Genomic DNA, 27792 nt, shown 5'->3' with positions numbered 1-27792 from the left:
GGGAAAGTTTGGAGGTGAGGTCTTTAGAAGTTCCACATCAGCCACCTGCAATAAGTACAACAAGGATCTTCATAGACATCCTTGATTTTTTAATTGGCAGACTTGGTGGCACCCCCCTAGATCCTGGCACCCTAGGCAGCTGCCTAAAGCTGCCTAATGGTAGAGCCGGCCCTGGGCGTTGGCCCACTCAGAATGTGAACCTGGAAGAGCATTATCTGCAGGGGTGCAAGTGTGCAAGTGTGGCAGTACGGGATGGTATGGCATACCGCTAAACATATAGCACCGGTACCCAGTACCGTCATAACAAAAAAAAGGCGAAGTCACCGCACTTGTGCAAGTTTGTGCCTTGGCGGCATGACATCATGGTGCCGCATTCCTATTGAGTGTGCCGCGGTGGCGCTCAGTTCTTCAGAGGACAAGGCACCGCCGGTGGGACACGATCACGCAGCGCAGCCTGGAGAGTGAGGCTACACAACTGAATGTACAGCTACACACCTGAATGTGCAGCCCCAGTAACTGAATACATCACATGAATGCACAGCCCCAGGAACAAGAGGCATCACACCATCTCAGAAAACAGCCCCAGCTGGTATTTAGTACATTAAACCTCAATTAGCAGCCGCTCACCTAGGGCCAGATGATATACTAAGCTTGAAAAGTGATAGAATGGAGAGTGATAAACAGCCAGCCAATCAGCTGATACCTGTCATGCTACAGGCTGGGTTTGAAAAATGACAGGTAGGAGCTGATTGGCTGGTTGTTTATCACTCTCCACTTTATAACTTCTTGAAGCTTGATACATCTGGCCCTTATACTTCAGCCCAGCTCCCTTCTTACCTGGGCACAACCGTCTCTCTCTCTCTCTCCCCTCTTTCACAGTAGCTGCCTATGGAATTGCCAAGTTTACATCCATCCTCATGCTGCGCAGATCATACAAGGAATGGGATCAGGCATTGATGTAGACCACGCTGTGCATATGCAAACACATTTCTATTCAGGCAAATCATGCTTTGTTCTGCATGTCAGTTCATACATTCTCTGACATTACCCATACATCTGATTATTCTATAGCAAATCCTATGAACATAAAATATAGGTCAGGCAGCCAGGAACCCATCATTACAAGAAAAGGGGCTGTAAATTTGGTTATGCCCCTTTTGTCATGTAGCCACTCCCCCTCGTGTCATATGACCATGCCCTCGACCACACCCTGACAACGCCCATTTTCGACAGTACCACTGAGACGTTTTTTTTCTACTTGCACCACTAATTATCTGTTCCTGAATTAGCTCCGCCTTTTCCCCCAAATTTACCTAACCTTAATTAATAGATGTCATTTAATTTAATGAGTGCAGCAGACAATGATCATAGGGACAGAACAGGTCACGTTGCCTTCACACAGAGATGGTATTAGCAGACTGCAAGAGAAAAATATAATTATGGAACTAGCTGTTAATTTGTTCTAGTATGAAAAAAAAAAGATTTGTGACATGTAAAATATCTTTGAAGTAATGGTAATAGAAGCGCTGTATCACTAACTTTTCCTATCCATTAGTTGGATTACAATGTCTTGGATGAGTGACCTAGGTAATAAATTAATCATCATACTCCCAATAAGATCTCAAGTGCATTACATTCTCAGACACAAAGCACACAAAGCACAACACAGGGAAGTATCAGTCTATTAATATCACATTAATGGGAAGATATGATTTAGATGTCAAGTTTATTACTTAACACTTATGTAATCGTTGTGATTTGTTCTCTATAAAATGTAAAAACTTTATTTACATTTCTGTTGCTGGAATTTTTCGCTCTGTTTTGTTTTCTTCTTCGAATAAAGTTTATTGAATAATTCACATATATTGTGTACAGCGGGCATGAGATGTGTCATTGAGCCTTATTCTAGTTCACTCTTAGAGGCAAATTCCTTCTTAGCTGGACAAAACCATGTGCACTGCGGGGGGGGGGGGGGGGGGGGGGGGGGGGCAGATGTGACATGTGCAGAGAAATTTAGCTTTGGGTGAGTTCTTTTGTTTCTGTGCAGGGAAAATACTGACTGCTTTATTTTTACACTGCAATATAGATCTCACTTTGAAGAAAAACCCCACCCAAATCTAATTCTCTGAACATGTTACATCTGCCCCACCTGCAGTGCACATGGTTTTGTCGTCCAGCTAAGAAGGAATTTGCCTCTTAGAGTGAACTAGAATAAGGCCCATTGTTATAATCAGCAGTCATCTGGTAAATGGTTATGGGACAGATGTCATGGCACTGAATTGGGAGTTCCCAGCGATGGTCAAGGGTTGAAGTCAAATGAATCAGCGGGTTTCTGCCAGGCAGCTGCTTCGCATATGTTGCAGTAGGCTTCAAACAAGCTGGCCACTGAATGCATGCGGTAGAAGATTCCCAGAGGGAGGGAGATTTTTACAATAATCACCCAGAGGGTGAAGCCGTAGAAGGACTGTTCAATTTGGCTCACCAGATGTGGCCGGGTCCCATAGGCGTATAAGATCCAAACCTGCCGAAGTCAATGAAAAATTGTAAGTTCATATAAATAACTAATGCTTCCAAAATTCAGGAACATGGCAGACCGTAGACAGATAGACGGACAGCACTTTGCATTGTGTGGTCAAACCAGAAGCCAGGACCAGTGACTATCACCTGGAATATCATTTCCCTCTCTGGAATGGATGGATGTTACGTGGATGGTTCGATGACCTGTGACTCCTGGTAGGTGATATTTTAGTTTTTTTGTTGTTTTCATTTGTTATTATTATTTGGCAACTGTTTTTATTTATTTGTTTCTTTTTGTTTCTAAACTGGTTTGGATTTATAATCTTACTATAATTACATTATGTATCTTTGATGGAAAAAGGAAATGGAGCTGTTTTTTTCCTGGTTTTATACTATACCATACCTCCCAACTAATTAGCCGCAACCTCATTTTCATACGAAAATAGACGCTGTGCGCATAGCGTCTATTCTACTAGATTGGGGGGTCTCCCAACTGCCACCCCCGCAGCGGGACAATGCCTGCCGCAGGTGGGACAGCGGGACAGGACCCGAAATCGGGACTGTCCCGCTGTAATTGTGACAGTTGGGAGGTATGCTATACTTTACAGCACTGCATCACATGCACAATACTGCATAATATATCCTTGATTTGTGCTGATTTGTTTATATTGCATAAGGAAAATTTGTGGGAAAAAAAAGAAATCTAAATACACTGGCACTTATGTGTTTTATATTGTAACATATGCTTAACATATGTCTATAGTAGCATATATCTTATCGTACATGAACATACTGTAGGTACTTTGTAAATAAGTTAGTGCTTGTGGTTGCAATTGCAGCCCATGTTGTGCCCCTAGGGATGTTGGTAATTCAGTGCTGCCCTCTTGTGGTGTTGCACTATTTTGTATCCTTTTATTACAGTTTCAAAAAGGATGCATAACAACAGCAATGTAATGAGCGCTCCCGGCGCCCTGTGCTTCCTTTGCGTGTGACTTCAGCTCGTATTGATTAATATATTGATTTATTTGCCATTTGTATTAACATTTCTTCTATATTACTCTCCTGGAATTGACAGGAGGCTCCCAAAATTGATGTGACACTTCTGCCTCCCCCCCCCCGGATAATTAGGGAAGGCCCTTGCATCCCATTCCCTGCCTACCCTCACACCACTGCACCCCTGCACCTCCATACCGCTTTACATATAGAAGAAAGGGGTGAGCTGATGACACGATTTGCAATAAATTGTGTAATTGTAGACCTGCTGCCGCATCACAACGCTGGTAATGTGGCATTGTAAGCAGAGGGCGGAGCTATGGTGTCTCATCACTAGAGACAGGATTATATGCAACATAAAAAGCTTGAAATATGCATGCAAATATGCATGAAAAATACTTAAAATATGCATGAAAAGTGTTAAAATATGCTACATTAAATAATAAAAAAAGTAATTTTTAACTTATTTATTTAAAAATCAGCATAAAATTAGTTGCAAATAAACCTCAAATATAGGCCCACAGCACCTGCAGGTGTCTAGTGCTGTACACAGGACTCTTTTTCTTCCTGGCTGCTACAGCAGACTGCAGCATCCAAAGCTCTTCTTGCATCAACTACACGGACCCTCATCTCCAGCGCCAATGGATCAAATGTCAGCATAGCGTGTGAGGGTGGCGCAGTGGAAGGCTTCCTCCCTGCGCCGCATACTCACTGTGACACAGCATTTCCTCCGCGCCGCGTGATGTCACAACCCTTCCGCCCGCCTCCTCTGCTGCAGAAGTCTGTCTCTTGGTGTAAAGTCCCAGGCAGGGGCAGGCAAAAGTTCAGGAGCTTCGTAATGGCATCCGCTCCAGCTGACTTTTATCACCATGGATTGGCAGCCTAGAGCAGTGTCAGACATAGCGTACATCCAAGGTTCCCCACACTGCGCACATATTGCCCCGGCCTGCACACTCTACCACTACCTGGCCAGCAGCAGGGCAAAGCAGTGCTGTAACTTGCGGGTGGGAAGAGGACGGGGCCTAAAATATGCACCATCACTAGAATTTAGGTAAAATATGCAATAACCAGTGAGAATGGGCAAAATATGCAAATGCATATAATCCTGTCTCTACTCATCACCATGCCCCCAGACCACCTTCTTCACATTCCCTCCTGTGCAGCTTGGATAGTCCCTCCCAAGGGAGCTGCTGGAAAGTAGGCAGAGAAGGTACAAACTGAATTACTCCCCAAACTCTCAAGTTAGAGCAATGATAAACATCTAACTGCACATGTTACATCTGCCCCACCAGCAGTGCACATTGTTTTGTCCATTAGTACACCAAATGTGCTTTCCCGATTGAACCTGAATCACCCCCATAATGCAGCCAGGGAGACATAGGAGTTTTAAGCTTCTCTGGTCATGTTTGTGCTCTGTGTCATTCTTGTGTTCCATAGGAAACACACATAGGGGATATTTACCGTTAATCGGGAATTGGTTGTGATAATTATCATGGTACTTGTTTCCTAGCACGGCACCCGTCGGGTTCCATCACATACCATAACTTAAGGTATGCGATGGGACCCGATCAGACCCGACAGACCCGATTTTCGGGTTTTAAAGACCTTTCCATACAATTTAAAAATCGCGACCGACCTGATTTTACATTGCACTCAATGTTAAATACCTCCCCAGACCCGATTTTTAATTGTATACCCACATGATGGTTAATTATTATGTCAAATGCCCCCCCTTTGTTAACGCAATGCCACGATACACGTCAACCTGAAACGTGGCGAGCACAGCGAGCCCGTGAGGGGCGGCGGTACGCGTCCTCCGACCTTTTCATACCCCCACTATCCACGTCGGCGTGGAGTTTATTTTATATAGTGTGGCGAGCCACCGAGCCCGAAGCGTGGCGAGGGAATGCGTAATACATGTGAAGTAATGCACGTCTCCTCGCGGGGCTCGCTGCGCTCGCCACACTATATTAAATCAACTTCACACTGACGTGGATAGTGGGGATATGAAAAGGTCGGAGGACGCGTACCACTGCGCTCGCCACGCTTCGGGTTGGCGTTGATCATGGTGTGGCGTTAACAATGGGGGGGGGGCATTTGACATAGTACTTACCCATCAGGGTGGGTATACAATTAAAAATCGGGCCTGGGGGGGCATTTAACATTGTAATCAGCCATCAGGGTGGCTGTACAAATAAAAATCGGGTAGATTCGGTCACATCGCATTGCATGCGATTTGGTCGCATATGATTTGGTCGCATGCGATGCGACCGATTTTTCCGACCCGATGACAATATAAATCGGTGGCGCTGTGCTAGGAAACAAGTACCATTATTATTTGTATATAACTAGAATCACTAATTAAATCACTTTACTTCCTGTTTCGACCCCTGATACAGCTAAAGGGTACGCACAGACGGGATGCAGTTAAAATCCCGGCGGACGGGATCCCGGCGTTCAGAATCCCGACGCCGGAATCCCGTCTGCCGAAATGCCGACACATTCTCCCTCCTGGGGTGTCCACGACACCCCTGGAGGGAGAATAAATTAGCGTGCCGAGCGTAGCGAGGCACCGGGCCCGCTGCGTGGCAAGCGCAGCGAGCCCGCAAGGGGGGGCGATCCCCGTCCCCCCCTTGTCGGCATTTCGGCTGTCGGGATTCCGGCGTCGGGATTCTGAACGCCGGGATCCCGACCGCCGGGATTCAATACTGAATCCCGCACAGACATCAGATCACACATGTGTACTGGGATATTTAATAAAGCAGAGGAATATTTACATACAGTAACCTTAAAATCCAGCATAAGCATTGCTCTAATGCATGCCTATTCAGGAGGACATCCAGGACAGGTGAATAGACCCATGTTCTGTTTACAGAATACATCTGCACTGTGTGTTAAGGGGGACATTTATCACAATCTCATCGAAAAAAAATGTTTGCCCATATCCACAAAGCATTGCAGCAATGTATCAATTATAATATGGAGGGTCAGAAATTGCAAAAAAGCTCTGTCCCTGAGGATCCGCTTACCACAAATCTCAGGGTATTTATTGTAAAATGAAAAAAAAAAAAACACCTGTGATTGTGTCTACGCAAGTATCAGCGGGTATCTCCAGTTTATAGAAAACACAATTTTAACACTTATTAATAACTCCCATGAAAGTGGGGCTGATTCAAAAAGCCCCATAGAAATGCAAGAATCACTATTAGCTTATTTTCGCATTTCTGTGCATGCCCGGCCACAGCAGTGCAAATGCGCCATGCTCAAAGTGCGATCACATTCTGGAAGGACGCATTTGCATTTTGATGGCCAGCAGAGGGCGGTGACGCAGTGTTTTCGGTGCGTGTTCTGGACAATGCAGGTACATTTGAACATATTCAGGGTGGCTGTGAAGACAGGGGGCTACTCTTATGGTAGCGGTCACATTTCTGTGATGTGATCCCAATTTGATTGCCATTACATCACAGGCCACCACTACTTTACATGCTGGGTGGCCTTGTCCTGTGCTGGGAGTCCCTCAGCATGCGAAAGACTGATGATGCAGTTTTGCTCTTGATAGTAAAACTGCAACTGAACCTGAATCGGGCCCAATATACCCTTCCTTGTGTCCATCTTTTCCAACATATGTTCAATATGTCCAACTCTAGATAATACTTGCATTCTTTTATTATCTCTTCTCAGGGAGGGGCCTACAAGTGGCAATTGAAAGCAATCACCAAACGCCACCTCTCATGGGTAAAATGGCAGAAATCAATTGTACTTGAAGAGTGGCAGGGCCAAATGACATATTTTGTCACCCTTCTCTCCTTACGAACCCACAATGACCAAACTGGGCAGAATGCAGTAGAAATACCCTTTCAGGGATATGGGGGACTACTCATCAAATTGGGAGTCTCCCACATGTTCCGAGAGAGTAGGTAAGTATAACTATGTTGTGATATGGATTGAGCTTTTTCTGTGTTTCACTGGAATCATGAATTATCACTTACCTGTGGGGTAGTGGTGAAGGAACTCGTCTAGGAACTGGACAACTAGGGTTCAATCCCAAGTAAAGAATATGAATGATCACTTACCTCTAGCTGTTAACACAATTATTTATGAAAGGCTTACATAAAGCAAAGCTACATTTATTTTTACATATAATATTATCATACCTGTATGTTATAAACACTCAGTAGATATTTCATAATAATGTGCATTTTTGTCGCCTGGGTTGGGGTTGTAACATTCTATTTATCACCATTTAATAATACACTTACCGATATATTGTAACAGATCAACAGGATTGATATATTTTGGAGAATCTTTCTTCTGGTTGTAATAAAGGTCGGTTTCTGCTCCTCCTTTAATGTGTGTCTTGTGTGAAGACTATCCATCAAACTGCTTCTGTCCTGCTGATTCTTAGGAACATCTGCACGCAAGCCCACCAACATTTTGGCACTCTTTACACTGGCCTCATGTTCCGAGCTTGAGCTCCTACTTTCATTTTCTGGGGATGTATTGCTTATAGTGTGTCTATTGGTTTCAATAGCTGAACCTTGAGATATAGAGAATACCCAGTCCCTTGATGTATCAGATTTACCTTGAGCTGGTCCAGAATAAAGAGCCTCGGTTATAAAGAGATTTTGGCCAAGTATCTGGATGGTTTTACAGAGAGAAAAACAGAGATCTAGAACGTAGAGGTTTCCTTCAATGTGCAGGAAGAATATGGCCACTAACGAGAACACGGACACCATCAGTGGACCACAAGAGCTTCCCATCAGAAGTGTAATGTCCAGGCTTCTGACCACACTCTTAGACTTGTCGTCTAATAGAAATCCTTTCTGGAGTCTGCATGTTACAATCCCAATTACAGAAGCAATGAACATTGCGGAGAGGAGCACTGAGTTGAAGAGGTAGTAGATACGCAATGCCTCCGGTACCGTCTCTGCAGACTTGGCAAGAACGCCAAAGCTAATCATGACACCAAATGTTGCAGAGATGGCGAATGCTCCCAGAATTAGACCTACAAAGGCCCCGTTGATGTGAAGAGTTACTCTCCTGTGTCCTGGAACTGCTGCCGTACAAGTCACCTTGCCTGTGTTCTTCCACAGAACGTACAACATTGTGGAGGAGAAGAGACTGAATTCAATATTGAAGGGGTGCAGGTAAGCTGCTCCTTCGTAGAAAATGTGGCACAGATCCGTGGCACATACACAGCTGTTAGTATGTACTCCAGCAGCTGGAACAGAAACAAAGATGGCTAAATGTGTCAATGCAAGATTTAGGGCCATATTCTGTTGTGTTTGCTCCCCTGTGTCATTGCACGGGGGGGCAATGTTTTTTTTTTGCACATGTGCATACGCTGGGTGCGAGTGGGTACGGCGAACATCGCCATCCCGTTCGCATCTAGCGGTGCGGGCGGGGGCTTGGGGCTGTGGCGATGGGCTACGCCCATGGGAATGCCCAGAATTTCATGGGTGTTCCCATGATTATGCTGGGCATTCCCATGAAAATTAGGCAGTGCCGGGGGCGGGCAGCTGATGTCAGTGGATTTAAGCTGGCCGCCCTATTCCCATAGAGGGAGCACGCAAAGCTAAGACATCAGAGAGTGTCTTCGTTTTGCATGCACCTTCCAAATCATTCAATGGTCGGCGGCCATCGAATGATTTGGCCCCGGAACCCAAGGCTGCAAAACATCCATTGACAGCCGCGCGGGGAACTTGGCGAGCGAGGGATGGGCGGCTATGCGAGCAGTGGGTAGTGTTTAAACCACACGCAATGCTGCGAAATTCGTATAGTGTATATTCGAATAAGAGCTAAGGAAACACTATAGCAACAAATATAATAGAAATGTAGGGGGAATGTAATAGGATGAGAGATTCAGAAAGTGAGAGATTTGGTAAGAAATCTCATAGTTTTTTTAAAGCGGCAATCATTTACACTTCAAAATCAAACTGGTTTTGCAGTGTAAATGATTGCCGCTTTAAAAAAAACTGGAGATTTCTTACCAAATCTCTCACTTTCTGAATCTCTCATCCTATTAAATTTCACCCGAAGTATTTATAAAGGTCTGGGAAGACTAGTGTTAGCTCTTCTAGACAGAACTTACTTTCTAAGATGTTCATCTTCTTCTTTTGGATATCATAAATTTCCACCAGCTGCTTCATAGACTCGTCAAGGACAACGCTCATCCACATTAGTATGTTTGTTGCCAGTGTATGCATCAGGCCAAACCTAAAATGAGGAGAATAGTTGCACTATACAGCGGTTTGATAATGGGATAAAATGAATTCATAAAAGGCAAGTACTGTATAACATAGAAACAGAATGCCTTCACAGTTACCTGTTCACGTGTTGTTTCTCCTGTATGCAGACCTTGGCATAAAATGACAGTAGAGAAACCTGGAAGGAAAACCAGAGGATCTATATAGGTGCCCGTACCTCAACAATTCAATAAACTATGGAGGAGATGTTTAAAAACTTGAAAAGTGGATATGTGGAGAAATTGCCCATAGAAACCAATCAACTTCATATCATTTATAACCTATAATTTATCAAGTACATTCTATAAATTGATATTTTAAGGGTTGTGGTATGAGAATGTTGATATGGTCAACATTCATTGTGTAGACACAGCAGTAACTTACCTGCTCCCAAAAGCAGCAGCGGCCCCAGCAGTGTCTTCCCGCTAGGGCTGGATTCAGGGGGTCAATACCCCTGGGCTCCCCTCTATCTATTGCCCCCTATGGTCAGCATGTATATTTTTTTTTAGCTAATGGTTTTGTGTATGGGAGTCGGATAGTGCTGCAGCTTCACCTATCTGCCAATGTGACAATGATTAATGGTGCTGAGCTTCGGGAGCCAAGGCACACTGACTGCACAAGTGTGCAGTACATTACTGGGAGTTGACCCATGAGACTTTACACAAGAGGTCAGAGGCTGAGAAGCTTGTGCTGAGTTCTGATTGATGGAGCTCATCATATGCTTCTCAGGCCCATGGAGGACAGCAGTAGCAGCGGCCTTGTCATGCATAGGCGAATCTAGAATTATGGTAATGGGTGGTCCCAGATCCAGACACAATAGGAGGGGGACTTTTGCGTGGCGTAGCCGCGCAGCAAAAAGTGGGCGTGGCCTCATGAGAAGGAGGCATGGCATCACAAAAAGGGGTGGTATTACACTTTAGACCATACACAGTAATGCCCATTACACATTTTAGCGAACTCCGTAATACCCATTACACATAAAGCCAATGACACATAAGGCCACACACCATAATGCCCATTACACATTGTGCCACACATCATGATGCCCATTACATACTATATAACAAACCGTAATGCCCATTACATATTTGCTACATAAGTGCTGCTTACCTACGTGCTCATTACTAGGGGGTTCTTTCTTGATGGCACCATAGTACCCATTACACATGATGCCGCACACCATAGTACCCATTACACATGATGCCGCACACCATAGTACCCATTACACATTATGCTGCACACATAATGTCCCTTACACATGATGCTGCACACATAATGCCCCTTACACATGATGCTGCACACATAATGCCCCTTACACATGATGCTGCACACATAATGCCCCTTACATATGATGCTGCACACCGTAATGTCCCTTACACATGATGCTGCACACATAATGCCCCTTACACATGATTCTGCACACATAATGCCCCTTACATATGATGCTGCACACCGTAATGCCCCTTACACATTAAGCCACACATTATGCGTTATGCCCCCACATACCGCCACTTGTAGCGTCCCTTAAGCAATGCCCCCAAAAGTGCCACTTACTGTAAATTTTTATATGAGCCTTCGCTGCTGCTGCAGGGAGAGATGGAGAGTGGTGCAGCTGCTTCTATGGGGAGAGGAGCAGAGCGCAGCACAGAGACACATGACACATAAGGCCACACACCATAATGCCCATTACACATTGTGCCACACATCATGATGCCCATTACATACTATATAACAAACCGTAATGCCCATTACATATTTGCTACATAAGTGCTGCTTACCTACGTGCTCATTACTAGGGGGTTCTTTCTTGATGGCACCATAGTACCCATTACACATGATGCCGCACACCATAGTACCCATTACACATGATGCCGCACACCATAGTACCCATTACACATGATGCTGCACACATAATGTCCCTTACACATGATGCTGCACACATAATGCCCCTTACACATGATGCTGCACACATAATGCCCCTTACACATGATGCTGCACACATAATGCCCCTTACATATGATGCTGCACACCGTAATGTCCCTTACACATGATGCTGCACACATAATGCCCCTTACACATGATGCTGCACACATAATGCCCCTTACATATGATGCTGCACACCGTAATGCCCCTTACACATTAAGCCACACATTATGCGTTATGCCCCCACATACCGCCACTTGTAGCGTCCCTTAAGCAATGCCCCCAAAAGTGCCACTTACTGTAAATTTTTATATGAGCCTTCGCTGCTGCTGCAGGGAGAGATGGAGAGTGGTGCAGCTGCTTCTATGGGGAGAGGAGCAGAGCGCAGCACAGAGACACATGACACATAAGGCCACACACCATAATGCCCATTACACATTGTGCCACACATCATGATGCCCATTACATACTATATAACAAACCGTAATGCCCATTACATATTTGCTACATAAGTGCTGCTTACCTACGTGCTCATTACTAGGGGGTTCTTTCTTGATGGCACCATAGTACCCATTACACATGATGCCGCACACCATAGTACCCATTACACATGATGCCGCACACCATAGTACCCATTACACATGATGCTGCACACATAATGTCCCTTACACATGATGCTGCACACATAATGCCCCTTACACATGATGCTGCACACATAATGCCCCTTACACATGATGCTGCACACATAATGCCCCTTACATATGATGCTGCACACCGTAATGTCCCTTACACATGATGCTGCACACATAATGCCCCTTACACATGATGCTGCACACATAATGCCCCTTACATATGATGCTGCACACCGTAATGCCCCTTACACATTAAGCCACACATTATGCGTTATGCCCCCACATACCGCCACTTGTAGCGTCCCTTAAGCAATGCCCCCAAAAGTGCCACTTACTGTAAATTTTTATATGAGCCTTCGCTGCTGCTGCAGGGAGAGATGGAGAGTGGTGCAGCTGCTTCTATGGGGAGAGGAGTAGAGCGCAGCGCAGAGCACGGTCCCACCCCCTCCTGGTGTCCCCTCTAGCCGAGTGGACATTTGAAATATTGTGCGCGCTGTTGTGCGTGATGTCGGGGGAGCACGCCGGGCGCCGGCGGGCTGAGGTGAAAGCGGGGAGAAGAATTGGAGCAGAAGCTGCAGGGGTGACAGTCATTGACAGCTGGGCAGAGGGCAGGAGGCTGCCCGGCTGTATTCAGAGCACTGCAGGTCACGGCTGTTTGAAATGATACCCCTTTCACAACAGAAAATGCAGGGATTTACCCGGGAATATGGTCCCAGGATCATGCAGGGACATTCCCAGGCTGACCCCTTATACACCAGCCTAGTCCCTGCATTTTCTGGTGTGAGGGGGAGAGACAACCACTCCCCTCTCCCCACCCCCCTTTAACCAACCAGCTATATCTTCAGAACCAACTGACCCATTTACATGAGACCAGTATCATATTGAAGAACTTTTGAGTTGGCTTCGAATGATTTTGGTCCCCGTGAAACTGGACTGTTTGGTTCCAGAGAAATCTGCCCTCAAAGAACATAAACAGTCATGAAATAACATTTAAGAAATAAAAAATAAAAAAAAAGTTTAACCTCAATATCCCTGGAACCAATTAACCCATATGGATGCAGCCTGGTATCAAATTGAAGGCCCAGCGATTTTGGTTCGACTGAGGTCAACCTCGAGCTTCAGCCGTTGAACTGGGTGGGGGTCGGAATTAGCGGGTCCCATGTTATCCTATAGGGAAAACGGTCCAGGTTTGCCTGGCAGTATCTTTGGTTCCCAGGGGGCTAGAGACACGGGGCTGGGCTCGTTGGAAAGCCTCATCCCTCAGCTACAAAATGGGCTAATGGGTGGTCCTGTGCACCCCCGGACCACCCCCTAGATTCGCCTATGTTGTCATGGGAGGGTTTTTAATCAGAGGCAGCGCTGAGCCTGTGAGGTCTCCTACATTGTAATGTACAGAGGGACAAACACAGGCTTTTCATGTAGTGTATATATATATATATATATATATATATATATATATATATATATATATATATATACACACACACATTAATCCCCCACCCTGCAGTTACCCATTGGCCAAGTTTATACTGCCTTTACCTTTGACAGTGTAATATTCTCCTGTGCAGTTTGCGGTCAGTAATGACAAGTGGGCTTAATCCGTTCCTGCTTAAAGTGGAACCCTAATCTCTAACCCTCTCTCTGGTGCAGGGTGGGTCAAACCGGTCCTTGAGATCTACCAACAGTTCACGTCTTCCAGACCACCCAGCTGGTGCACACATGTAGTCACTAACTTATATTTTCAAATATGTTCTGCATTCATTCCTAACCGACATATTCTACAAAGGTGGCATGGAAAACATGACCTGTTGGTAAATCTTGAGGACGGGTTTGGCTGTCCATGCTCCAGCAGCCTACCCCTAATGTCAACATTCACACAATGGGCCTTATTCATATCTGAGCTCAGTACAAATTTGTTTGGAAATGGGCAAAACCATGTGCACTGCAGGTGGGGCAGATGTAACATGTATAGAGAGAGTTACATTTGGGTGAGTTATTTTGTTTCTGTGCAGGGTAAATACTGACTGCATTATTTTTACACTGCAATTTAGATTTCAGTTTCAACACACCCCACCCAAATGTAACTTGCTCTATACATGTTACATCTGCCCCACCTGCAGTGCACATGGTTTTACCCATTTTCCAAACAAATTTGTACCGAGCTCAGATCTGAATAAGGTTCAATGTTCAAATGATACATTCTGAGAGTGATTACATGGTGTCTGGCGAAATTGTGATATCAACATTGTCAACATCGACATTGTTATTGTTGCGCAAATGACTGCATCAGGCCCCAAATATAGATGGTTCAATGACATAAAAACTCTTAAGGTGCCCATACACTAGTAAGATTTATCTGCAGATCTGGCTGGTTGGAACAAAAACATGGTTATGGATGAGTGACAGTTTGGCAGTTTTCCAGCATTTCCAAAGCAAATGGTCAACTGTCGTTTGCTCTCATCCATAACCAGGTTTTTGTTCCAAACAGCCAGATCTGAAGATAAATCTGCGTGTGTATGGCCACCCTTACAGTGCTGCATTAAGTTGTGTGACCAATAAATGATTCTAATCATTTGAAATGATTGAGCGCATTGGATGCATGCGCATGCATGAGTATGCGCATGTGCAGACCCCCTGTGCAAATGCCTTCGTGAGTATAACACTCGCCAAGGTGTTCGTGCGGGCAGGAGAGGGAAGGGGGCGTACAGGGATCTGGTGCAGGGGAACTCAAGAATTTTATGGCCATCCCCATGAAACTGATGGGTGTTCCCCTGGGAATGCAGGCAGGCCGATCCCTGCTCGGAGTGGGCGTCTGACATCACATGACACCAGCGCCGGCCCCCTTTACTGCCGTCTCCATCGAAAATACAAGTCAATTTAAAAAAAATTATTTTGCAAAAAAAAAGGGGCAACCAAGCGCTTCCATATCTCTGGGGAAAGGGAGGGAGAAAGGGAATAAAGGTGGACAAGATAGTGAAGAAAACAGTAATAAGAGTAAAGTGAAAATAGTAATGAAAAACAAAAGAAACAAAACAAAACTAAAAAATTATAAATAAAAAATATTGCTAAAATGTTTACAGCCCCTTTTGGGCGCTTTTAGTGTGGAGAGCACCAGTATTGCAGAGTCCCGAACGTCTCTCTAATGTAGCTTTCACATCACATAAAACATTTTGAAACGCTTTGAAAAACTGTAATTTTAAATGGTATTTTAAACGGGTCTAGTGTTCATATTGCAGCAGATTACCATTTAAAAATACCGTTTAAGTACCATTCACATCACCAGTCAAGCCGTTTAACCTCTGAACACGTTTCTACCCACAGCTTATTTCCTGGTTCAGGGAAGGGACACAAGACAAGGGACAGCCTATCACAGTGCTCTAACCTTTATTTTTTACTAAATACCATTTCAGTGCCATTCAGACAGCACAAAAAACGGCTCTGAATTGGCTTTAAAACGGGTAGGACTCTGCTTTTTAAACGTGTTGAAATACCAGTTAACTTTAAATGGTATTTTTCACATCACATAAAACATTTTGAAACGTTTTGAAAAACTGTAATTTTAAATGGTATTTTAAACGGGTCTAGTGTTCATATTGCAGCAGATTACCATTTAAAAATACCGTTTAAGTACCATTCACATCACCAGTCAAGCCGTTTAACCTCTGAACACGTTTCTACCCACAGCTTATTTCCTGGTTCAGGGAAGGGACACAAGACAAGGGACAGCCTATCACAGTGCTCTAACCTTTATTTTTTACTAAATACCATTTCAGTGCCATTCAGACAGCACAAAAAACGGCTCTGAATTGGCTTTAAAACGGGTAGGACTCTGCTTTTTAAACGTGTTGAAATACCAGTTAACTTTAAATGGTATTTTTCACATCACATAAAACATTTTGAAACGTTTTGAAAAACTGTAATTTTAAATGGTATTTTAAACGGGTCTAGTGTTCATATTGCAGCAGATTACCATTTAAAAATACCGTTTAAGTACCATTCACATCACCAGTCAAGCCGTTTAACCTCTGAACACGTTTCTACCCACAGCTTATTTCCTGGTTCAGGGAAGGGACACAAGACAAGGGACAGCCTATCACAGTGCTCTAACCTTTATTTTTTACTAAATACCATTTCAGTGCCATTCAGACAGCACAAAAAACGGCTCTGAATTGGCTTTAAAACGGGTAGGACTCTGCTTTTTAAACGTGTTGAAATACCAGTTAACTTTAAATGGTATTTTTCACATCACATAAAACATTTTGAAACGTTTTGAAAAACTGTAATTTTAAATGGTATTTTAAACGGGTCTAGTGTTCATATTGCAGCAGATTACCATTTAAAAATACCGTTTAAGTTCCATTCACATCACCAGTCAAGCCGTTTAACCTCTGAACACGTTTCTACCCACAGCTTATTTCCTGGTTCAGGGAAGGGACACAAGACAAGGGATAGCCTATCACAGTGCTCTAACCTTTATTTTTTACTAAATACCATTTCAGTGCCATTCAGACAGCACAAAAAACGGCTCTGAATTGGCTTTAAAACGGGTAGGACTCTGCTTTTTAAACGTGTTGAAATACCAGTTAACTTTAAATGGTATTTCAACTATGACACTTTCACACTGCAGCCTTAAACGTTTTAAAAGGCAAAAAAACGGCAATATATCGTTTTAAAAGTGTGATGTGAAAGCTACATAAGTTGGGTCTATACACTAGTCCGGTCCGCGATGTTCTTCATTGACGCCACCTGCCAGCGCCTTGTGGTTGCCGAGTCTCAGTCGGCAACACCTAAGTCAGCGGGATGTTCTTCTTCCTGGGGCTCACACTAACCCAACGTGTTTCATAGCAAACAGATGCTTTATCAAGGACTAACATTTATTTCCGATGGGGGAAAAAAATAATTCGATGGTTGGCGATCATACAATGATTCTTCACATGAGGGGATGTGCGCGGCGGCTTATTGGGCGTTCAGTCAGCTGGAGGGCGGTATTGACCTGTTCGCTAAGCTGTGAAAATACACAGCCTAGCAAACAGGTCTGAATCAGGCTCATAGCCCTAATTTTCCCCCTAAAGGCTCCGGTATTTCCTCATACATGGTCCTGGGCATAATAGTAAAAGTAGAGCACAGCGCAGACACAACATCACATCAGTCAGCAGTTACTCGTCTCTCACCTGTATGATGGTGAAGACGGCCTGTACAATGGGAAAAGAGGTGACCAGTATCGGGGTGCACTGATACAGTTCATGGTAATATCCCAGTGTTAGACAGTCTAATACCAGTGTGGCCAAAGCAAACAGACACAGTCCACCTGCATGATGAAGGGAGTACATGTTGCAGTTTATGTGTTCTGTACTAAGGTGCACCAACACTAATATACTGTATTATTATTATTATTATTATTATTATTATTATTGCATTACTGACCAAGAGAAAAGCAAATAGGGAGAACGTATCAAGAACTTAGCGCCAGAAGTATCAAGCTTCAAACAGCGATAAAATGGAGAGCGATAAAGAACCAGCTTCTACCTGTCATTTTTCAAACCCACCCTGTAACATGGCAGTTAGGAGCTGATTGGCTGGCTGCTTATCACTCTCCGCTATATCACTTTTTGATGCTTGCTACATCTGGCCCGTTGAGAGAGATAAAGGGCCTGATTCAGAGGTGGACATACAAGTCCCGCCATGACTGCATATTCATATACAGTGTTGCTGCGAAAACATGCTAATACAGCTGCTGCTGGGATCTGTACAGACACCCACCATCGGGATACGGTCACTAGGTCTACCACCACTAGGTCGACACCACTAGGTCAACATGCATGAAGATTATGTCTGAAGGTCGACATGCAGGAAGGTTGACATGACTGAAGATCGACATGGGTTAGGTTGATAGGGTCATTAGGTCGACACAAGCATTAGGTCGACATGGGGGAAATCGACAGTCAAAATGTCTACATGGGGTTTTTCACTTTTTTTAGCCGACGTGCCGACAGGCGGTATTTCATGCCCTACCATCCACTAGGGCGTGGTGGGAGAATAAAATAGTGAAAAAGTGAAAAATCCCATGTCGACATTTTGACCTTCAACATGTCGACCTAATGTTTGTGTCGACCTAGCACATGTCGACATTCAGTCATGTCGACTTTCATGCATGTTGACCTAGTGGTGTCTATCCAATGATCCATACCCCCACCATCTCCATCTCTGACTTTCTATCACATTGTGTCCAATCCTCACTGAAGCCGCTGTTGCCAATCAATTGGAACAAATGTGCAGAACCAAAAACATCAGGCAACTACGCAAACATCGATATGGAGTCTACCTCTACATCAGTTCCAAAGTTGAGAAGATGCCCAAAACAACCTTGTTACTGTCATTTCTAGCACAGTATTTGACATGACAGTTAAGTAGTGTACACACCGTGCAATTTACGGTACTTGTGTACTATCACGGGGCCCACGATTTTCGGCCGATTTTTCATGCTGTTCCATCATTGCATACCTTGCACACCCTCAATTTCCATCGTAGTGCATCGCATGCAATATAGTGTCATGTGATGCATGCCATGCGATGCATGTGAAGCGATTCGATTTGTAATTGTACAATCACCCTGATGGGTGCTTACAATGTTAAATGCCCCCCATTGTCAACGCCACCCCCTCTATCAACGCCAACCCGAAGCGTGGCGAGTGTGGCGAGCGTAGCGAGCCACCGAGCCTGAAGCGTGGCGAGGGGACGCGGAATACATGTAAAGTAACCCGCGTCCCCTCGCGGGGCTCACTGCGCTCGCCACACTATCTAAAATCAACTCCACGCCGACTTGGATAGTGGGGGTATGAAAAGGTCGGAGGACGCGTACCGCCACCCCTCGCGGGCTCGCTACGCTCGCCACGCTTCGGGTTGGCGTTGATAGTGGGGGTGGCGTTAACAATGGGGGTGCATTTAACATTGCGAATCGCATCACATGCCACTTGCTGGCATGCGTTGCTATGCAATATTTAATTGTACAATCATTGCATACCATCACATACCAACGCATAGTACCTGGGGGTGTGCAAGGATGGAATAACATGCAAATCAGCAGGAAATGGCCGAAAATCGGAAAAAAAGTACCTAATGTAGGGTACACACACGACGACCCGCTCACGATGCACATCGTGAGCGGGTCGTCAGTGTCTCGTCCGACCCGCTCACGGTGACGCGGGGGGGGGGGGGGGGCAGGACCCGCTCACAATGTGCACCGTGGGCGGGTCCGATCCGATGGCGAACCGCACCCGGCTGTATGGTCGTTCTTCAGATCCTACCTGCAGCAGGTAGGATCTGAATAACGACCGACCGACCCGCGGGGCCACGCATCGGATCGAGATCAGACCAGAACAGGGAAAAAAAGGGTCCCTGATCTACCTACAATCTACATCCAATTGGTCGGAATTGGATCTAGATTGAGGGGATCGGGCCCTAGTCGTCCTGGTGTGTACCCAGCATAAGGTTATTATAATTACTCCTTTCTGCTGTTACAATGTTGGACGTTAAAAACGAATTAATGAAATATACAGATTGAGCGCCTCTCATTCAGCGCCGGGGATCGCCAGAGTGCCGATCTCACACAAACGCACGACCCATTTTATTGGTGGCGGGGGACAGAATCCCTGCCCGTCTCCACTTCAGGGAGATGGGCAGCGTTAGGGGGGGTGCGGATGGGCTGCGGGCACTTATGGGGATCGGCGTGGAGGCGGCAATGGGCTCCTTCAGAAGGGGACGCGTGAGCATCTCATGCTTGCACATCCCCTTGTGGTGGCTGGCGGTTGTCTATCTGCCCGCCAGCCCCAGGTACAATAAGCGGCGCTACATCTGTAATATATATGTAATAAAATTATAAAAGCTCTTTCAGTTTTTATGACATGAAAATTCAGGACTAGAAACCACATTCATTTTGTGAATTAGAGTAAATGAAAGAAATGCGAGTACGTACCCTTTAGCCAGCTAGCTCCGGCCTGGTGATCCTGGTACATCTTGATGTTTTTGTTTTTAGCGGATGTCCACCCAAACCAAAGCATCCAGGCGGAGGAGGTCAACATGAGCACGGTGAGGAAGCCATGGACGTTGTGGCTTTGCTGGCTGTGGTGACGCATTTCTGCCAGTAGGACCGCACTGCCACAAAACGTCAGGAGAGCCAGGTAGAGTAGTGAGAGGAGAATAGTGGTTCTGGGGTTGGCAGAGTGGTGCCAGGTCTCCCTCTCATCCTCTGAGCTGCTGATGCTAATACTGGAGTACAAAGAATCCATAGAACGGGTGGTTTCTCTTGATGTAGCTTGGAAAGTATCCCCCCCATTACAGATCCCTGGTACATTCATGGTATTCCTGGTAGTCATTGCTATTTTCACGGAAGAATCAAGAAAGATGTATTAGCATAATAATGTTCTTTAACATGTCCTGCCCATAGAGATGTGAAATCACTTTGCAGTTGATGTCCTGCCCTTCAGATACCCACCTTTTCTGAGGTGTGGACCCCTGTCAATCAGCCTAGTAATGACTCAGAAGTGTTGTTTCAAGAATTTGTGGATCACATGTCAATCAGCCTAGTAATGACTCAGAAGTGTTGTTTCAAAGATTTTAAAATGAAGAAGTGCAGATTTTGGCAATGCGGGGACGGGGCCCCATTAGTACTTCTATCCATCAGCAGTCTTAGGGAAGCCATCCTTTTTATCAAACCTAATTATCGGGACCAACGCAAATCCTTTGACTTTAATTTCCTGCAAGACTTTTGATCTTTTTGCAAGGCAGTTACTGGCACTCAGACAGCAAAGACCATAGGAATCATTGAACCCAACTATTACTAAATGTCCTGGAACAGGAACAACAAGCGGCAAGCCAAGATATTATCTGTACACGCTCTGCCGTCGCTCATACAGTATCATTGTACAGTTTAGACTGACGCAAATAGCTGTGAAAAAAATCTTTAACATTTTGTAGTTTGTAGAAACATTTTGGTAGAAAAAAAATGAAAAATGTAATTCAAATTGTTAATGCACAATTTACTTTCCGTGATTGAAGAAAAAATTTCATTGTCAGATAATTTCTATACTGGATTGAGAAATATTTATTTTAGATGTGTTTTTTATATAGCATATTATGCAGCACTTTGCATTTGGGAAAAGTCACAGTTACAAAACAAGACATGGAGCCAAATGTAATGCTGCCATAGTTCGGGAGCTGTGCAGGATGCCATCCAAACTTGGACTTCTTTAAAAGGAGCAATCACTTACAAAGCATGGGTTTGCTTGTAAGTGATTGCCCCTTTAAAAATAACCGCATTACATTTGGCCCTTGGTCTTAAACAGGCAAAGTGTATGCACCATCTATCTTTGCAGGCGGGACCACGGCAGTGACTGGTACAGACTGGATCAGGGGTACCCATCCCCACAGCACGCATATGCAGAGCAGCGTGCACCAGCGATGGAAGCTGTGGCAGTGACTGGTGGGGATCAGCCTGGAGGGGAAGAGATCAGAGGCAGGGAGAGGTCAGCGGCGCAGGGATGAGAGCTGGGCAGGGAGAGTACCAGCAGCTGCAGTGACTGGTAGAGACTGGATCAGGGGTACCCATCCCCACAGCACGCATATGCAGAGCAGCGTGCACCCCCCCCCCCCGCCTTCTGCATCGCCGTACCATACTTGGTCCTCAAGGTACCCTAACAGTCCACATTTTAAGGATATCCTTGCTTAAGCACAGGTGACTTAATTAGTACTAAAGTCAGTTTCATTAGACAATGTAATTATATAAACATGGATATCCTTAACCTTTCGCAGTTCACATTTTTTGCAATTCAAACAGACTGGTTTAAATGTTTAATTTAGTTGTCATTTTTTAAATATAAAAAAACGGTCTACATTAAATATTGAATGGTGTTAATCTTCTTATTCTAATGTGGCTCACTATTGGATCGGCTACTAGCGCTAGGGCTGTTGAGCCTGACTAGATGTTGGACTTGAAGGGTTAAAAAAAATGGACTGTGGTTTATTTACTACGATGGGAATTCTATTGAAGATGAGATGTTTCTATGCGCAACCAATCAGATTCTTCATTATATCAATAAACATAATTTAAGTACAAAATTATATAAAAAGTTATGGCTTGGAAGAAAGTTTTTCACAATACTAATAAGTACATTTTGTAATGGTAACATCCACATACTGCACATCATATATGGAAATGGAGCAATATTATTTTATAACAATAGAGAAATTCTATTAAGTTTGCTCAAAAACGCTCTAATTTTAGACCTAATTATGCTGAAAGGTGAAAATCTTATGTTGCATTTTATGTAGCATTATATGTAATTTTTATTTTTGTGAAACTATTTTAGTTTTAGAAATAATGAGAATGGCACTCACTTATCTTAATTGCTCTCTTACCTTATTCTGATATGTGAAATGATCGCTCGTTTGTCCTACTGGGTTTTCCTGAAGTGAGTCTGCGAAGGTTCTAGACTCCAGTCAAGGTTATGACTGCACCAGCAGTGAAGTTATTAGTGATATTTAGAAGTGGTAAATAAGGAGGGCTTCACAAAAAGTTAAGACCGCCTCTAACTGTGGCATAGCAAAAGCCTGCAGTGTATTGAGAATATTGCCAATACTGGGGTAGCTTTTTGTTATTTATTGTAATTTGACAAAGTAATACTGCATTGCATTTATTTATTTTATTGCAAAGTCTGCCATCTTAACAAATACATGCAGTACTTGGTCAAAGTTACATTATGCAAATGTTATTGTTTGCAAAATCGGGCACCAATGTATAACTGGGTAGACAGTAGGTCAGCGTTATAAGGTCGATTTGCATTAGGTCGACACTGGACCGGACTTGAAGAAGATGACTGGAGCTGGAAGAATTAAACAGGACACTGGAACGGACTTGAAGTAAAACAGAAAAAATATATACAACTGGCTGTATAGGAGCTCAGGATGCAGATCCTTCCTAGGGAATGACAAGCGAAGTACTGGCTTCTGCCTGTGGTCTGGAGACCCTTTTTAACCCTCCCGCACTGTGCTAATTGGTGGGGAGTGAGATCTAGGGAATCCTATTGGTAGGCTTCAGGAAAATGGTGGCGCCTGGCAGACAGCATGGTGTGTGCACGCTGGGTACTCCTGCAAACCCCACCTGGCTGGAAGGGAGCAGAGGACATGGCCAGTAGGACAGTGTGGCATCCACCCATTGGACCACCACGCTGAGGAGAGAGAGCCTGTGGTGTACGATCTGAAAGGGTAAGTGCCGTAGCCACGGCCATGACAGGAGAGTGATAATACTTTGGCATTACAATGTTTAGAGCCATGATAAAAGGTAACCCACAAAAAGGCCTTTGTGTTTACAAATGCCAGTCTATTGGAACGTCCCAACAGTTGGAATTCCGTCCGTTTTTGTTGGCTTCCGACAGTACATCATCAGTCGTATTCATGTGTATGTACTGACTGTTGAGTGTCAGAAAGTCGGTCGGATCTGACAGCCTTCAATGCTGTTCGTAATGGCAGCATTGAGTAGGTGAGTGCCGATAGTTCCCCTGTCAGAAAATATCAGCACAGATTGAATACCCCCCTTAATCTGTTATAAAAAGGCAAAGAGACACTGTTTTTGGAGAAAGATTTCTGAACTTAGCCCAAAGACTTCATAGGCCATTTATGATATTAAATCATTTCATGGTTCTTTTTATTACATTATGGTTCTCAGGACCAGCTAGGCTGCAGCCTTTGAAAGCCTGCATTGCACTGGAGCACTGGAGTTTGCCACCACAAATCCTCATGAGTTTGTTAAAGAACTCCTGCACTATTGACATGAGACCTCCAGAGCCCCTCTAAGGAGGGTCTTCCACCAATAACAACCACACGTTATTTCCTTAGTGCAGATGGCACACCGGTACTTAGGATGTCACCTGTTTTATATCTCCAGGTAGTAGAGGCTAACTACAATAGGCAGGAGACCGTTAGATTGTTAAGTATAGTAGAAGTGCTCAAGACCAGATGAGATGACAATTAGCCTAGAACTAGGTGCAGCAGGTAATTATAAGTGATGTATAGAGGTCACTGACAGGCCGATCAATAACCTGCGATTAACTGTATAATGGAGTGGTAATAACACAGCGAGGATAGTGGCAGACTGGGGAGCGTGCCACCCAATGGACGCATCAGGCCATAGGCTGTAATGGTGGCTTCTAAAACAGATTGAAATTATAATTGAACTGGGCAACTGCAAATTATAATGAATGGCTCCTAAATAAATTGCTGTACAAATGGCAGCTATTTTCCTGGATGCCAAAAATTCAATGAGACCTCCTTGACTTACTTAAATCTGGCTACTGCACTCTTCATTCCACAGGAACTGCCCTTTCCAAGGTCACCCACGACCTTCTTAATAATAAGGGTCACTATTCCATTTTCATGTTGATTGACCTAACAGCTGCCATCAACGCTGTCGACCGTTGTCTAATTAATCAACCCTTCATTTATTAGGGCTCCATGACTCCTTCTTACAAATGTTGTCCTACCTTATTTTCTGCTCCTTCGCTGTCACTACTTCCAACTTTACCTCTCCCACCCTCTGTTGGTGTCCACAAAGGTTCTGCCCTTGAACCACTTCTCATCTCTCCTAAATGTTGAGGCTACACAAATGTCTTTCTTCTCCCCAGACCTCTCCCCCTAAACCCTTATCTCTGTCTCTCCTCTATCTCTTCATGAATGTGCACTTTTAAGCTCAATATATTAATAACTGAGCTTACTTCCCCTTCCCAATCCCCAATCTAAGGAGATCACAGAATCCGGACATTATAACATGCTTAATTTCTTCGATAACCAAAACGTCAATCCTCGCTAGCCACTGATCGGCACATCCAGTCAGCATATAGGTGATGCCGAGGGTCGGAGGATCGCAACCGTTGGTTTTTGGACACCTTAAATTTCCAGGATTGGAGACAAACGGATGGATAACAGGTTTCTGTCACTGAGCTATTGTCAACAATTTAGATTTTTGTACTTTTATTTTACTTGGTATTCTTCTAAATAGTAAACTTTATTGCAGATGGTGATTCCATCATCTAGGCTAGAATTGTGTGGGTATAATCAGGCCCACAGTGTTTAGTGTGAGGACAAATTATTGGGAACTCAGCGTAGTCCTAGAAAGTTTAGTAGACAGTACCGCAAACACAATCTGTAATACCAGCAGCCCACAGTCAGTCAGAATCCATGGTTGAGAAATCCTTCCAAGACCAGGAACAAAAACAACAATGATCTGATAGCAATCGATTTACAAGGCACAGTACAGAGGGCAAAACAAAAGAGTCAAAACTGGTTTCAGCCCCAAGGTTAGGGCACAATAAAAAAACAAAAAAACAAACAAAACCAAGAGTTATTCTAATTCAACATAACACCCCCCCTTCCCCCCACCTCGATCCCTAGCTTATTGAACCTGCAAATTAGGGCAAGGGAGATAGATTCTTAATAGTATCCTTCAATAGTTACATACACTACATGGAAGTGTGTCATTTCGGTCAGGGGTGTGAAGCCATAAAAATGTAGTGTTAAGAATGTAATACTTCACAGTGTTTTGTTTGAGTACCATATACAGTATTGTATGTTCCAACAATTATTAACAGAACCAGAACCTGTCAGCAGGAACCAGTCACATTTTACCGGCTGATGTCAGTCACCTCTGCTTTCTGGGATTGAGGGTTAAAATACCCTTCTGATAACATCCCTGGTAGTAAGGGAGTATTAATAAAGCCTGGGGAAATAAATAAAAAAACAGTAGCAATCCCTAAACCCCTGATAGTTGCGTCGGAACATTTCTAGTGAGGATTTCTGATCATTGCTGGCCGCTGATCGGCACATCCAGTGGATTAACCAGCGGTCGGTCAATACAAAAAACGGGACTGTCCTGCAAAAATAAGGACAGTTGGGAGGTACAGTATGCAATATAATGATGTTCCAAGTATATCCAGCAAGATGTTCCTAGATCTTAGCTACATATTTACTAGACAGTTACTGGCTAGATAACAAAACAAGTATGAAATAGTCCCAAGGCCCAGCCAATCCCTGCAACCTCAATCCAAATGGTGGACCACAGCAATGTCCCCACTAGTGTGAACTTTGGGAAAAACAGATGGGATCGTCGGCACTGGAGTTGTTTGTCACACCAAATCTTCAATTAGGAACATATGATTCCTCAGCTATAGTAGGTATATATATATATATGTGTTGGTGTATGAAGAGAAAATTAAAATGTGTAAATAAAGAGAGACACTTGTTTTATAAACATATGTGACCTGTATGGTCACCACGGTGTATATAATTGTATGAGAAGAAAATGCGTACTGTACTCATTCAAAGGCAAGACGTAGTGAAGCCTATAAAGGTTTCTTTTGCAGGATTCAATGCCGTGCAGAAATAATATAAAGAGAGAGATTCATATTTCTGCACGACATTGAATCCTGCAAAAGAAACAATTATAGGCATCACTACGACTTGCCTTTGGCTGAGTACGGTATGCATTTTCTTCTCATCCAATTATATATACACCATGGTGACCATACAGGATTGGAAAGATAAAAGATACCTTTATGTGTATACTCTATTACTCGCTACACTGTGAGTTGGGTACGATTTTCTATAACATCCCCTGTTCTATAACATATGTTTATAAAACAAGTGTTTCTCTTTATTTACACATTTTTATTTTCTTTCCATACACCTATATATGCCTACTATAGGGTCTACCCTCCTAGACCAGGGTAATTCCCGGGTTTTATTTTCTGTCTGAAAAGGGTAGTAGAGAGCCATTGGGAATTACAGGTTTGAGTGGAGCAACATAGTATACTCTTTAATACATGGGGAAATGTCAGCTAAAGGCAAGAAGCCTTTAGGATAGGACTCATGATGAGAATAAATAAAAAATGAGCACAAAGATACATGAATGCCGAAGTATGATGATAATATAGACAGAATGATATCTGTATCTCAGCAAATAACATCTGTTCTGTTGTATAAACGCGTTGCAATTTGAGTTCACCATTTTAACTCTATAGTCAAAATTGGAAAAGTTTGCACAAATTGAGCAGTGGGCCTAATTCAGCACTGGTTGCTAAGCAGCGATCTGGTTAGCGCGTGGCATAACGCTGCCTGTCGCCCAACTGAACGTCAAAGAAAGGGTTATCACTGTTCCATAAATAGACCTTTTAAAAGTTTTAAAGCTTGTATTTTTGTCGATGAGACTTTGCCAGATTTATATATGAAAATTATTATTTTAACCTTGTATTGACTTCTGATTAATGTACACTGTATGTATAGAGTCAGCAATGTATCAGCAAGTGTTGCCTTTTCAAAACAGTCACATTGTTGTTGCTTGTACCTAACTGGCTCCAGCCAGCTATCCTCCCCTACAGTATGTCAGCAAGGTATTCTTAGCCAACCCATGTGCATCCCCTCCACACACCCACCCAGTC

The 27792-nt window shown here is 43.9% G+C and overlaps 1 protein-coding gene across 2 annotated transcripts; it reads right to left on the bottom strand.

Annotated features, from left to right (window-relative positions):
• Positions 1-1995: 1995 nt before the first annotated feature.
• LOC146009140 (proton channel OTOP2-like) lies at positions 1996-22834 on the bottom strand. 2 transcript variants are annotated; one of them, XM_083149219.1, is made up of 7 exons: positions 22724-22834; positions 20283-20684; positions 17482-17618; positions 9836-9894; positions 9602-9726; positions 7770-8731; positions 1996-2521 (listed from the first exon to the last, which is right to left on the bottom strand). In XM_083149219.1, the coding sequence occupies exons 2-7, from the start codon at positions 20680-20682 to the stop codon at positions 2300-2302; spliced, it is 1905 nt and encodes a 634-aa protein (XP_083005345.1). In that variant the 5' UTR covers positions 20683-20684; positions 22724-22834; the 3' UTR covers positions 1996-2299. The 2 variants fall into 2 exon arrangements, with proteins under 2 accessions (XP_083005345.1, XP_083005346.1); XM_083149220.1 differs by lacking the exon at positions 22724-22834 and adding an exon at positions 20802-21471.
• Positions 22835-27792: the final 4958 nt, after the last annotated feature.

Source organism: Crinia signifera, chromosome 6, assembly GCF_055691185.1.
Source record: "Crinia signifera chromosome 6, ASM5569118v1, whole genome shotgun sequence".
Lineage (NCBI taxonomy): Eukaryota > Metazoa > Chordata > Amphibia > Anura > Myobatrachidae > Crinia > Crinia signifera.
The sequence above is the reverse complement of the archived record's forward strand: the minus strand, read 5'-3'. Positions and strand labels throughout refer to the sequence as shown.